This window comes from Manacus candei, unplaced genomic scaffold (assembly GCF_025592945.1).
Source record: "Manacus candei isolate 608988 ecotype Guabito, Panama unplaced genomic scaffold, ASM2559294v1 h1tg000050l, whole genome shotgun sequence".
Classification (NCBI taxonomy): domain Eukaryota; kingdom Metazoa; phylum Chordata; class Aves; order Passeriformes; family Pipridae; genus Manacus; species Manacus candei.
In genome coordinates, this window is record NW_026138098.1 from 1,604,271 (window position 1) to 1,617,413 (window position 13,143).

The 13,143-nt window shown below is 45.0% G+C and overlaps 1 protein-coding gene across 2 annotated transcripts in view; it reads right to left on the reverse strand.

The window, feature by feature from the left end:
• The window catches only part of EIF3A (eukaryotic translation initiation factor 3 subunit A), a 36,481-nt gene extending 24,250 nt beyond the window's left edge, over positions 1–12,231 (reverse strand). For both annotated transcript variants that reach the window (XM_051800371.1, XM_051800370.1), the window contains exons 1-6: positions 12,068–12,231; positions 8,448–8,638; positions 8,110–8,246; positions 5,598–5,761; positions 2,148–2,347; positions 750–958 (exon numbers count right to left, since the gene is read on the reverse strand). In XM_051800371.1, coding sequence (XP_051656331.1) covers positions 750–958; positions 2,148–2,347; positions 5,598–5,761; positions 8,110–8,246; positions 8,448–8,638; positions 12,068–12,116 — 950 coding nt within the window. In that variant the 5' untranslated portion in view covers positions 12,117–12,231. The remainder of the gene's footprint in view (positions 1–749; positions 959–2,147; positions 2,348–5,597; positions 5,762–8,109; positions 8,247–8,447; positions 8,639–12,067) is intronic.
• Between the last annotated feature and the right edge of the window lie 912 nt (positions 12,232–13,143).

Below are 13,143 nucleotides of genomic sequence, written 5' to 3' on the forward strand. Positions count from 1 at the left end.
TTTGATATGTATGTACATATGTATATATACAAAGAAATTATAAAGAAATTTAAGCTGCTTCTGTAAATACCGAAACCCTATAAAGTAATGAAAATGGCACAAAGCAGCACCTTTAAAAACTTTCAGATGCAAATCCATCCCAGTCATTTTGAGTGAATTTATTTTTAAAATTTACAGTGTAAGACAGATGTACTTTTTGATGTAAATACTTAAATTCTGGTCCTACTGCCCAAGTGAACAGGAATGTAAGAATTTCCATCAAGTATTATTATGACCAGGTTTTGATTCTATAAAGGCCTGTAGATGAACTTCAGAGGTTAAAGCAGTCAATGATTCTGCACACCTCAAAAGCCTTGCCAGTTCATCCCTATTACCAAAAAATTAAAGGCCCTTTGCCCATGCAAAGTTTACATTAGCTACTGTGAAATCTTGTGAAATAAATCCCACCACTCAGAAGAGAAAGAGGAAACAAAAAACCCAGACACTCATTGACTTGCTTAGCTTCCAAGGCAGTGAGAGAAGGAAGCTCAACTAAGGTGATCCTGGTGTTCACAATACTTACACTGTAGCTCTGTAAAACATCCTTCTTGCTCTAGATTTCTTTTGAGGCAATTAGTAGTGGCCAATTTAGGCAGAGCTGCTCATAGGTCATGCCTGTCATCTGCTTCTTTTGGGGTACATTTTAGTTTATTTTTGAACCTAGGGGGTTAAAATTAGAATCTAAGATCACATTATATATCCTTCCCCACCTCTGCATCTCCTCTTGTGTGAGATTCTTTCGCATTTCTCTTGATAAGTGATAAAGTCGGTGAAGGGTGGATGCATGAAAGAGAGCATTTCCTGATTTCCAGAAGACAGTTGAAACTTTGTGATAGTAATTTGCCATCAGTTGTGGTTTGGGTGGTTTCTTAGACAGTGCAAATAGTCCATGAATATCTTCCACTGCTTTGAAAGCTTCCTAAAGAGAAAAAAAAACAAATACACTTTTAGGAAGTTTTTTGCAACACCCAAAAAAAAAAAGAAAAATATGAATTCATTAAAGATTATAAGACTTCAGTTTTGCCAGCTACCTGAAATTACATACTTCTTTCCTAATAAAGAAATCATTTGGACATACTGCAACTCCATTAACTATATGCTTAGAATTTAATGATTAGTTTGTGTAATTTTTCAAAAACTTGTTTCTTTCAGATTTTCAAGCTACAAACCAAAGGGAGAAGAAAAAAACCAAAAATGAAATAACAAAAGTTCTACTATTCTACTACTATATCAATTGTACTATTTATTGGCTTTAGCATTTTTCATAAAAATAGTTTTTGTGATCAAAAAAGGGTATAGTTTCCCTAAAACACAGGAAAACTTGGAAATGCCTTAGATGTAATTACCTAAACCCCTAAAATGGAAACAGCACAACAGAGAACATCCTCCAAATTCACAAACCCAAAAAACTACAGCCTTGGCTTTTAAAGGAATTTCTTGGCTTTTTAAGGAATTTGATGTTAGAAATGTTGGCAGAGGTGAAGGTGTCATCATAGAATCCCAGAATCAGCTGGGTTGGAAAAGACCTCTGAGATCATCAAGTCCAACCCTTGATCCAACCCCGCCGTGGTTCCCAACCCATGGTACTGATGCCACATCCAGTCTCATCTTAAAAACCTCCAGGGATGGAGAATCCACCCCTTCCCTGGGCAGCCCACTCAAATGCCTGATTGCCCTCTCTGTAAAGAATTCCTTCCTCATATCCAACCTAAACCTCCCCTGGCAGAGCCTGCCCTCTTGTCTTACTGATCATTGCCTGGGAGAAGAGACCAACTCCCCCCTGGCTCCCCCCTCCTGTCAGGGAGTTGGAGAGTGAGGAGGTCTCCCCTGAGCCTCCTCTTCTCCAGGCTCCTCACTGTCACAACTCCAAGTGACTTCAGCTACTCTACCATTTACTGCTCCGAGCAAAGCTTGGTTTGAAACACAGGACCATCAGACTAAGCATTCAACATGCAAGTAGCACCATGTTCTAGACATTAAAACTTCATTCTTTAGCTATCATCCTTTCTCCACCTTGCTACGTGTACCATGGACCGTGAACTGCACGGAGCAGGTTCTGGCAAGGCCGGAGGGCACAGTGTGATGGGGAGAGAGAGTCCTGTGCATACCTGCCACAGCTCCATGCTGATGGCACTGTCGAGCTGCACAAGCCTGGTCTCCAGGTGCATGGACTGGCTGTCGGGATTGTTGAGGTTGATGGCTGTGCTCTGGTTGTGGTGGCGCTGGATCTGCCCCAGGTGCATCCGCAGGTTGTCGCAGAGCTTACGGAACTCGGCCTTGCGCGTGTACTGCAGGCAGAACTTGAAAGCTGCAGCAAGGAACAGCACAAGTTAAGGACGGGCACTAATGGTGACTTCATGGTAGTTCTAAACGGGATTCAAATATGTAAATCAGCACATTTAAAGAACCTTCATTTGCAGTCAAAAGATATGTCAAACATGATATAATCTGTCACACATAATGAATAAGTGACACTGCAGAGCACTTCCATCTTGACCTCAAAAATGAAGATGTTTCTACACAATTAAGCCTAATGAGCATAGGGAACACTTAAGAGTCTCTTAAAAAATGTTGTAATTTATGCACTGATTCTATCTTTGATTTTGAACTAAGAGTAAATGAAATCCTGTGTACGGCATGAATTCAAGTTTTGGCTTTGTAAAATGTAAAATTCTCAAGTCATCTAAATATGGTAAAGTTAAAGAAAGCTTTCAAATGACTGGAAATGACACAGAAAAAAAAACTGTCTTTGATCCCGTAGTTCCTCTCAAAAATCAGCTTTTGCTCTGCCACTGTCAGTCTGGAAATTCTAGAATGTCTCTACTAAAAACAGACACAAAAGGAAGCCTTGACACTGTAGCACAAAGGCTTAAATACACCGAAGCACCTAGAACTCACCTGACAGTCATCTTTCCTGAGGTACTTGCACAATTTGGATCCAGAGTTGCAAATCTGACTTTTTTCAGAAATACCAAGTCCTAAGTGATACATACAAACATTTGCAGAACCACAGTCTCATAACTGACTTTCTGTATCCAACGAAGGAGTTGGAAGACAGCAAATGGATCTGGTATTCTGATAAAGAGTCATTTGATGATGAGGAAGTAACATTTCTGACCCCTAATTAAAACTGAAACCACAGACGATGGTCAGCGTTAGCAAACTGCTACTAAAATGGTGCCATATACAGTGACCAAGATATCAAAGTTCCAGAATAAGTACAGCAGCTGTACACAGGATAAAAACATTTGGTGTGATCCCGACAACAGAGAACCAGGGAAAGATGACTTTATCTCCTTCAACCCCATCTGAATCCACTGGACCTCAGGGTGGAGTGGGAAATCACACACAAAAAATTATCTCATCTGATCCAATCCAGGTGGCTGATTTGCAAGAGCATTACGGTCACAGTCCAGGGGAGACTGAAATCCAGCAAGTGGAATCCTATAATACACACGTAATAATGGCCCAGACATTCAGATTCCAGTTGGTTCTCACCAGCAATTAATAAAATTTCTAATAGATACGCTGTGAGGCACTGGATCAGTAATTGTTGGGTCGGAACCACCCTAGGGGTGTGTGTGGAGGTGGGAAGGGATGGGTCGAACCTCAGGGAGGTACCTATCCCTCATGGCAGCTACTGGAACCCACAGGAGAAAGCCCTGGAGCAGCTGCCAGTTAAAAGCAGCCAGGAAAACTCCAACACACCACACCTCCTGGAGCCCCTAACCCAGCCTCAGATCGGCAGGGACAGTGAGAACACTTCTCTCTTCTTGCTCCCTCTGTTTTGGGCAGCTCAAAGCTGGAGGGATTGGATTTTGACTAAGTGTTGTGGATTAGTAAGTATGTGCTGAGTCAGTACTCTGGTGGAATGTTTTGCCTGGATTGTAGGATACCCTTTTGAACTTTTGCCACATTCCCTTATTTTCTTCCCTAAACTATCAGTTAGAGTACCTTTTGAGGAAAAGTCTGTGGCTTCTTCTCTCGGCAGTGCCCTCACTCCATGCGACACCTGCACTCCCTGATTCAAGGATTGCTGGTGTGTCACAGTGCTGGGTTTTGGCTGTGGTGTGAGATGGAATTTCTGAAGTTGTAGTTGATTTGGCCCCACTAAGAGCTGTGGTACCCGGTACTGCAAACCCTACAAGCAGCTAAATTTTGCAGAACTGGTAACTAAAACTCAGAGTGTCCCACTTGTGAATGGCAACTCTAGATGTAAAAGAAGTGGGGTTTATGATTCCATGCTGGGAATATGACAAGGCTCAAGTGGCCACTACCTGTAAGGGAGGGCAATACACCTTCAGCAGACCCACACAGGGCTATAAACGTTCACCCATGATTGCACATGCTGTGCTTGCCAAACTTTTACAGGTAGTTCCACTCCCTCCAGACATGAAATTATGTAATACCCTAATCACAATCCCCCCAGAAAGGTGGAGGAATAGCAACAGCAGTGCAGCAAGTACTTCATGAAGCAGAAGTAGAGATTCCACATGAGGAATGTCAAGGCCAAACTGGACCAGATGGACTAAAGAGATCTCTGTTATTCAGCCTGACTGCATTTAAAGAGACAAGACAGAGATGTTCCAAATGGGAAAAAGGACTTTAGTCATCAGACTGAGCTGTTAAACAACTTGAGCCACTAAGGGGTAACTTGTCCAGACAAACCCTATCTCCCTTTCCCTCTCTCCTCTTCCCTTTTCAATGGATCACCAAGTCCATACTGGTGTTTGAGCCACAGGGTGATGCAGAAGCCTAGAAGATAACAGAGCTAATGCATGTCTCAAACATGGACAGCTGGATAGCCGTGGAGACAACTCAGGATTGTTGGCAAAAATGACCAAGGGGTGTTGGTAGTAACACACTGTCAGAAAGAACAGGATGTGGCTGGAAAAGGGGCCATACAGGGGTAGGGCAGCACTTTTCTAGGACAAAGGTCCTTGTTCTGGCTCCTGGAGATAAGCACAATACAGCAGAGTGCAGGCACAGGAATGAGGCTGAGAAGTAGGGATGGACTGTAGGGGGGGACCAAGACCACCCAAGACTCCCGAGGCCCTCCAACCCACTCCCAGAAAGGTCCAGAAGAAGGGACTGGGTATGATAACTGATTTGCATAGGAAGTGAGAAATTCATCTCCAGGGTGGGGAAAACTTACCTGTAAAAAGGTTCCCTCCCACAAAGCCCAGGTGTGCATGCACCCCAGAACCCTGGACACCCCGTCAGCTGGGTTGACATTGGAGCCAGGACCGCTGATCTCTGTTTATTCCTTTATTCCTCTCTCTCCCCTTTTCAACTCCTCTCTCTCTCTCTCTTCTCTTTCACCCTATCCCTTTATCTGAAGTGCACAGCTGTGTGCTTACCCTGCTAGCTCAGGGACTAACATACCAATTTCCATGCCAAGTGTGTAATTTACTAATAAAACTTCATAAGCTTTTGGGGACCCTCTGACTTTGGTTGTTCCTTTCAACCACGAGCATCTGTGAATCTTGGATGCTCCCTTCCCCTTCAGGGTGGGACACCACATCATTACACTTTAAGTTTCCATCTTTTGGACCTACCTTGCTGTGCAATGTCATGGTACAGGCGTTCCACTCGAGAATTATTTCGGAGAAGATCCAAACACTGCCTGTAGGATTCCCATAGAAATTTAACCCAGGGTGTCAAAAGCAGTCGGTCAGTACGATCCTGAGTGTCTTCTCCACTTACAGCACTCAGAAGAACACTGTAGTCAGGGCAGGGAGTAAGGAAAAACAAAAAACCAAAAGTGAGTTACTCCCTACAATTCTCATCAATTTTTCTGGACAAATCTGAACAGAAAATTGCTGCTGAACAGTCTATTGCTTATTTTCAAACTGGTCCCTCAGACGGCTCCCTTTCCCTTTAAAGGATGTAGATAATGTCCTTGCTTTCAAGTTTCAAAATCTAGCCCCTGCATATACAACTGACACGTCCAAGCTCCAGAGGTAACAGACTTCAGAAACTTCTGTATCCTTCCCGAGTAAGCCAAAGGAAATGAACCCCAGGATTTTCACCTTCCCTTTTCTACCAGGGAGCTGTGCTAGAGTGAGGTATCACTGTCAATACAGACACTTTCGTACTTGCTCAGAGCTCCTTTTTAGCCACCAGCAACGCTGCCAGAGTTCACTTCTTGTTGACATGTGACACAGAGGCACTGTGTGCCTTACAATCTACAGACATCGAAAAACAGAACACTTAATCCTTTAAAATTTTGATATGAAAAAGATGCTTAAATAAATGTCAAAAGCAAGATGTGATAATCTTGTATTTAGTGGCTGTAACTTCATTCTCTCATCAGAGAAATACAAGATTGGTTCCTGAGACACTTGAGACCAATTCAGTGCTGTGTCTCACGTGGTGCCTTTATGCTGAACAGTCCACCCACCATGACAAACTGACAAAGAATCACCTTCCCTAAGCCTTCATTTTTAAAATTCTTTTTGAACTATGCTTCTAATATAAACTCTCAACTCCTGTAGCTCTTTTCTACTACACCATTTCCAGTTCTAATTTGCTTCCCTGAGCACCAGTACTAAATATTAAACACATCACCAGTGGTTTCTCCAACAGATCGAGTGGTGAATTCAGCAAAAAAGTATGAGAAGGTTAGAAAACAGGACCTAGAGGACAATAAAGAAACTGTGCTTGTTCAGATAAAGAATTGTGATTGAAAACACATTCTCTAGTCCTCAGTCATAGAAAGGAGAACAAGGAAAGAGCAGGCAGTCCATCTTCACTGTTTAACTATTAGTGGGTTTCCTCTGTAACAATTTCAGGCTCTGGAAAAAACATGAATGGCACTGCCATCCTGGAACAACTACTGAAGACAGGTCTGGAACCCTTTTTTTTTTTTTTTGCAACCAACTTCTCCCAGAGAGCTCTGCTGTCAACATATAAATCCACAGCCTTCTACTCCAGGTCTTTATGAGTATTACTTGACTACTATAACTCTATTCCTACACAGGACAAATAACCTCTACTTCAATAATTTCTTCCCATTTTCTATCATCAGAAGATAAAACTTTTACTTTTTTAGTTCCTGTGCAAAGATTTTAATTGAAAGAATTCCCACTAACTTCCTTCTTGCTTCCTGTCTCCTTTTGTCAGTACATGTCATCAATCTTTCACTGGGCAATGTCTTAGTCCCCTTCCAATTCAGCTGCAAACATCCCTTCTGGTAGGGATCAGTAGCTTCACCTTTCCCCAGATTAGATGTCTGGCCTCCTCCAAACTCAGCTGGAATGCTTTAAAACATGTCTTCACCCCCGCCTTGTTACCCCTTTTCCACAGATGTCATCCACACATCTCTGTCCTCTGAATTAATGTGAGCATTCCCTACATCAACAGGCTCTTGGAGCTAACATCACTTTGCCTGAAGCAGAATAGGAAGTTCTCCCACAAAACACTGACTACACAATGACTTCTCAGAGCTGGAGACTTGTTTCACCCTAACCCAGCACTACTTGCCAGGGAAGGTCTACACACACAACCTACAGCAGATGTATTTACTGATCCTTTTTTCTATTCCTCTCTGTTATCATTATCCATCCAATTAATTCTAACTCTGAATGTACTTTGTATGCCCTTTCTTCTATTATTTCATCAGTTACCCAAGCAATTATAAAGTAACATTTGCTTTGGTTTGTACATGCACAATGGGGAGAGAAAAACTGGAGGTTATCAGATACAGGAATTACATTGGTCTCACATCATTAACAGCATTTATACATCAACTGGTAATGAGAAGCTTTCCATAATAAACTTTCCAATACCACTACAGATGCAAATCAGAGCAGACACTAGAAAGCAGTGACCCAACTCACAGAACCATTCCCACAAATTTTCTATTCTTTACTACTTACTTTCTTTACTTTTCTTTACTCTGACTTAGGATTTTGTTCAGTGCAAAATTCCTGCTTTCTCCCTACTTGGAAAACCTCTAGACCACCACCAGTATTCCATTTCAAATCCACCACATTTATATCTCAGCTTTGTGAATGAAAACAAGTATACTTTCTGTGAATTACTACATTTTAAAGACAGACTGCCCACCTTTCTGGAGTCTGAATGTTATCCAAGTCTTCTATGTCCAGTACCATCTGCTGGGATTCTTCCTTAGCTGCTTCTGTTTTTTCTTCAGCTAATTTTAAATAGGCTCGAACAACATCCTCCAAAGACTTGATGTTAACCTACACCAAAGGCAAAAAAATGGGAAGATGTTTCCACCCACAATAGGCAGCAAATATTTAAAATGTAAACGCTACAAACTCAAGAGCATCTAAAAGGCAGATTAATTCTAACTCGAGAGGATTCAGTTACTTTTAGATTGTATCAGCTGACAGATACCATGCTTGCTATAAATAAATAAAACAAAAAATCAGAAAATGTACCTGCTGGCAAATATTCTTGTACTGGTACAGTCCTTCTTTTGCCAGGTGACTCTTGCGGAGATCCACGCAGAGCTCCAGGTACTTCAGCATAATCGGCTCGTGGATCTTCTGCCATGTTCGGTGTTTCTTACTTTTCATAACATCATAGAGAACATCGAGGGCAGGCTGCTTTTTGCCAACCTCAAGGAATTCTGAAAGTAAAATCCCAGTTAGCAAAAGACTTGCACACCAGAAGATGCATTTTTTTATGCTTAACACAAGAAACTTTCAGAATTGAATTAACTCTACCCAAAGCTCCTTGATGGTTTGTCTCAGTGCCAGTCGTTCAATGACACAAGTGGCAAACAAACCTCTCCATTTACATGTAAACCTGAGGATAGGGGAGAGGTCTCTCCATCCATCCTGGCATGAATGAGCACTTCAAACAGAATAGTAAAATATACACATCCACTTGTTCAGCTGGTTTCAGAGGCAGGGAGGGAAGAGGGAGGGGAGTCAGGGAGGAAAAGGCACAAGGAAGGGAGGAAGGAATGGAGGGAAAGAGGGGGGAAACTAACTTCACTCGGGAAAGTTTTAGTGTTTGTGGGTTTGTTGGGTTTTTTTAACTCAGAGTGGTCTAGCACTTCTGTTTATATAAGGTACACCAAAAGCTGCTGCAGTTCAGCTGAAGGGTCAAACACTTTTTAAACTAGCCTTGCTGCTGGAACCAGTGGCCCATTTATTCATCCCTAAGCAGCTGCTCTTACTAACAGGAGCTCTCAGCACCACAGCAACTCCCACCCCTGACATCCCACACATTCTGCTCAGCACAAAACCCAGCAAACCACCCATGAGCAACCACCAAGGCAGCAACCCACATACACAGACCCCCCACTAAATGTGCTCCTCACTGCAGCAAAGCAGGAGAAATGAACACTGAGAATGGGAAGCAAACAGGTTTAAAAGATAAGGGGAAGTGAAGTACAGCCAGTGGGAAAAGTGTTTACTCTTAAAGGCTGAGGGGTGGAGCCAGTACTTCCCATGAAGTACTTTGGAAAGCACTACATTCCTAAGAAATAATGGCAGAAACAACTAAAGTAGGGGCCTGCTCAAGGTGCTCAGACATCAGACAGAGCTTCCCAGTTTTGGAATCTCAAAAGTGAAGTTAAAACACAGCAAAAGATGTAGTTTGAAAGCAGCAGTGTGGTTTTAATCTAAAAACCACCATAGCACGTATTCAGGGCTCAGTTTATGTAAAAAATGAGCTTGCATAAGATGAGCAAGTTCCTTTCTAGAAAAAGCACCCTGATACAGTTGAAGATAATTAAGGCTACGGTGTGGCAGTATCCAGCAGTACTTTTACTCACCAAGGGAATTTTAATAAAGCTGTCCTCCAACCCATAATTTACACTGCTATTCTATCTCAGTGCTGCTTTTCAGACAATTACTGCTCAGCTCTACATTTTATTTAAGAAAACACACTTGAAAGGCAAGTTTAATCCTGCAACAACACCAGGGCATTCCAACCACAGCTCTCAGTGGTCGATAACCAACTGGACAAAGCACAAAACTAATTCATATTGTTTTGAAACTTTTAATTAACTCTGGCCAAGCAGGTTCTTACCAGTAAGTCAAATAATTAAGGCTAATTTAAGAGACACTTCAGTAAAAGCACAAAGTGAACCTGAAGAGTCAAATACAGCACACACCACCATGCCTTGCAGAAGGAACTGTAAGTTATGGACATTCAGATCTGTAACACACAAATTGCAAAGCTCAGCCCATAAACAGCTGTCAGTTACATTTTTTTCATTTTTTTTTCTTTTATACCACTTAAAATGCTAAAAGGTAGCCAAAAGAGCAACTGAAGCTCTGAGTGGCCAAGAAGCAGCTGATACACATCAACAACTGACCTACTGCTAACACAAAATCCTGAATTAAGCTCAGTTTTCAATGTGAAAAAAATGTATGTCATTACAGGAGGTGACATGTCATTACAGGAGGTGACAAAGATGTCACGTGCTTTGCAGTATCTCTAACAGTGGGCAAGCTCAGTATCTGCCACAATAAAACACTCCCCAAAGGTGATTCCATCCTTGACTACAAAGCAATGCCAGATGTTAACAAATGCTGAGGGTTGACCTTGACCTACATTTAGCATTTATTACGAGAAAACCACCTTTCTTACATATCTGTACATACTTAAAATCATTCAAGCTCTTCATATTTCTGAACATCACCTTTGTATGGTGAAGTCACTGGGAACATGGAGCATTAAATGATCCTAATGCTCACCTGAGCCTTACATATAAAACACACTCTGGAAACTGCACTGAGTGTTCCGATTTGAAATGTCAGTTTAACATTAAGCTGCTTCCTGCAACACACAGTCTGCCTCAGGTACAACTTTCCACCCTTTGTTACGCTTGGACATGAAAATATTGAGCCCCTGCAAGACTTGACACTGCTTGTCATGCTCTGTGTTCAGTCCACTGAAATTCAGGGTTGCCAGCGTTTGTCTGGAGAACACTCCCTTCAGTTCTCACCCTTCAGTTCCACCAGAGTCCTTCAGTTCATCAGAATTATTTAGACTTGCAGCAGCACAAGAAATGTGAATTTAAATAAATACCAGGAATGCCTCAACAGAATGTCAGATTTGAACACCTTAAGGTCAAAGTAACCAGAAACATGACTTGTACACCAAGTACAATTTACTCTGCCCAAGAATTCTGAAGTTTAACTGGTGTTTATATACTACTGTACGAGCATCTTTTCCAGTAACAGGACTGATGCAACACAGCTTCGCCCTGGAAAGCTGACTGATTTTATCTTCCATCTCATTTCGAAGCCGATTTTATCTTTCATCTTTTACCTCTGTGGGATTTTCCGGTGAATTTTAGGTTAGTAATTTTGGGGACGTGCACTGCTTTTATTCGGAAAGCACTACATTCCTAAGAAATAATGGCAGAAACAATTAAAGCAGGGGCCTGCTCAAGGCGCTCAGACACCAGACAGAGCTTCCCAGCTTCGGAATCTCAAAAGCGAAGCTAAAACACAGTAAAAGATGCAGTTTGTTCAAATACTAAGCAATTGAAGCATGCAGAGACCCCCAGAGCCTCTCCAGCTGCCGCTTCAAGACCAGCAATTTGTGGACGCCTTTAAGCGCGACAGCGAAGGGTCTACACGGCCTTAAAATAGGATACTGTAAAAAAAAGAAAAACTAGGATACTATATTAAAAAAAAAAAAAAAAAAAAAAAAAAAAGCAAAGCCAGTTGACAAATATAAAACCGGGCTGGTTGTGTGCCAGTTGGGATTGCCGGCCTGTCTTCCAGGGGCAAGCGAAGGCGCCTGGCCATTCGCATCCTCACCGCAGTCACATGAAGGACGGGGGCCATTACGCGCCGAGCCCACACGGGGCTGGCACGGCCTCACCGCGGCCCCGAGCCCGCCCGTCCGGGCGGGCTCGGGGCCGCGGTGAGGCCGTGCCAGCCCCGCGGTGTCCGTGAGGCGGGGCCGGGCCTCTCTCCCTCCCCTCACCGCCACCCCCAACCCCCGCCATGCGGCCCCGGCCCTGCCCTGCCCTGCCCCGCGCGGGTAAGCTCGCCGCGGCGGGCTGCGGGTTTCGTGAGGGCGAACTGACCGTTCGCCCGCTTCAGGGCGTTCTCGGGCCGCTGGAAGTACACCGGCATGATGGCGGCGGCGGCGGCGGCGGCTCCTCACGGGGCGGCGGCAGCGGCGGCGGCGGCGGCTCCTCCTGAGCTCCAGCCAGGCGGCGCGCGCGGCCGGAAAGGGAGGGAGCGCCCGGGGTAGGGGGAGAGGAAGGGGAGGAGAAAGGGAAAAAGGACGGGAGGGAAGGAGGGTGAGGAGGGGAAAGGGACGTGACGGCGGCGGAAGGGGAAAGGGCGCTCAGCGAAGCGCGCGAAGCGCCGGGCGGGAGTGTGAGGGGGAGCGGGGTGAGGATGGGGATGGGGATCGGGGATCGGGACGGGGTCGGGGTGGGGGGGGATCGGGACCGTGAGGGGATCGGGATCGGGGTGAGGAGGGGCATCGGGACCGTGAGGGGATCGGGATCGGGGTGAGGAGGGGCATCGGGACCGTGAGGGGATCGGGATCGGGGTGAGGAGGGGCATCGGGACCGTGAGGGGATCGGGATCGGGGTGAGGAGGGGCATCGGGACCGTGAGGGGATCGGGATCGGGGTGAGGAGGGGCATCGGGACCGTGAGGGGATCGGGATCGGGAGGGGGGTCAGGACCATGTGGCGATCGGAGGGGGATCAGAACCATGGGAGGAGGATCGGGATGGGAGGGCGATTGGAACCGTGAGGCGATCGGGATAAGGGAGGGGGATCGGGACCATGGAGGGATTGGGATCGGGATGGGGTCGTGGTCGTGAGGGGATCGGGATCGAGATGGGAGAGGATCGGGAGGGGGATTAGGACTGGGAGGGGATCGGAATCGGGACTGGGAGGGGATCAGGACCAGGGAGGGAATCGGGACTGGGACGGGATCAGGAACCGGGGGGCGCATCGGGATCGGGATGGGAGGGGGATCAGGACCTGGAGAGGTTCGAGATTAGGATGGAAGGAAATCGTCAAGGGGATCGGGACCGTGAGGGGATCGGGATCGAGGTGGGGAGGGCATCGGGACCGTGGGGCGATCGGAAGGGGATCAGGACCATGGGAGGATCAGGATCGAAATGGGAGGGGGATTGGGACC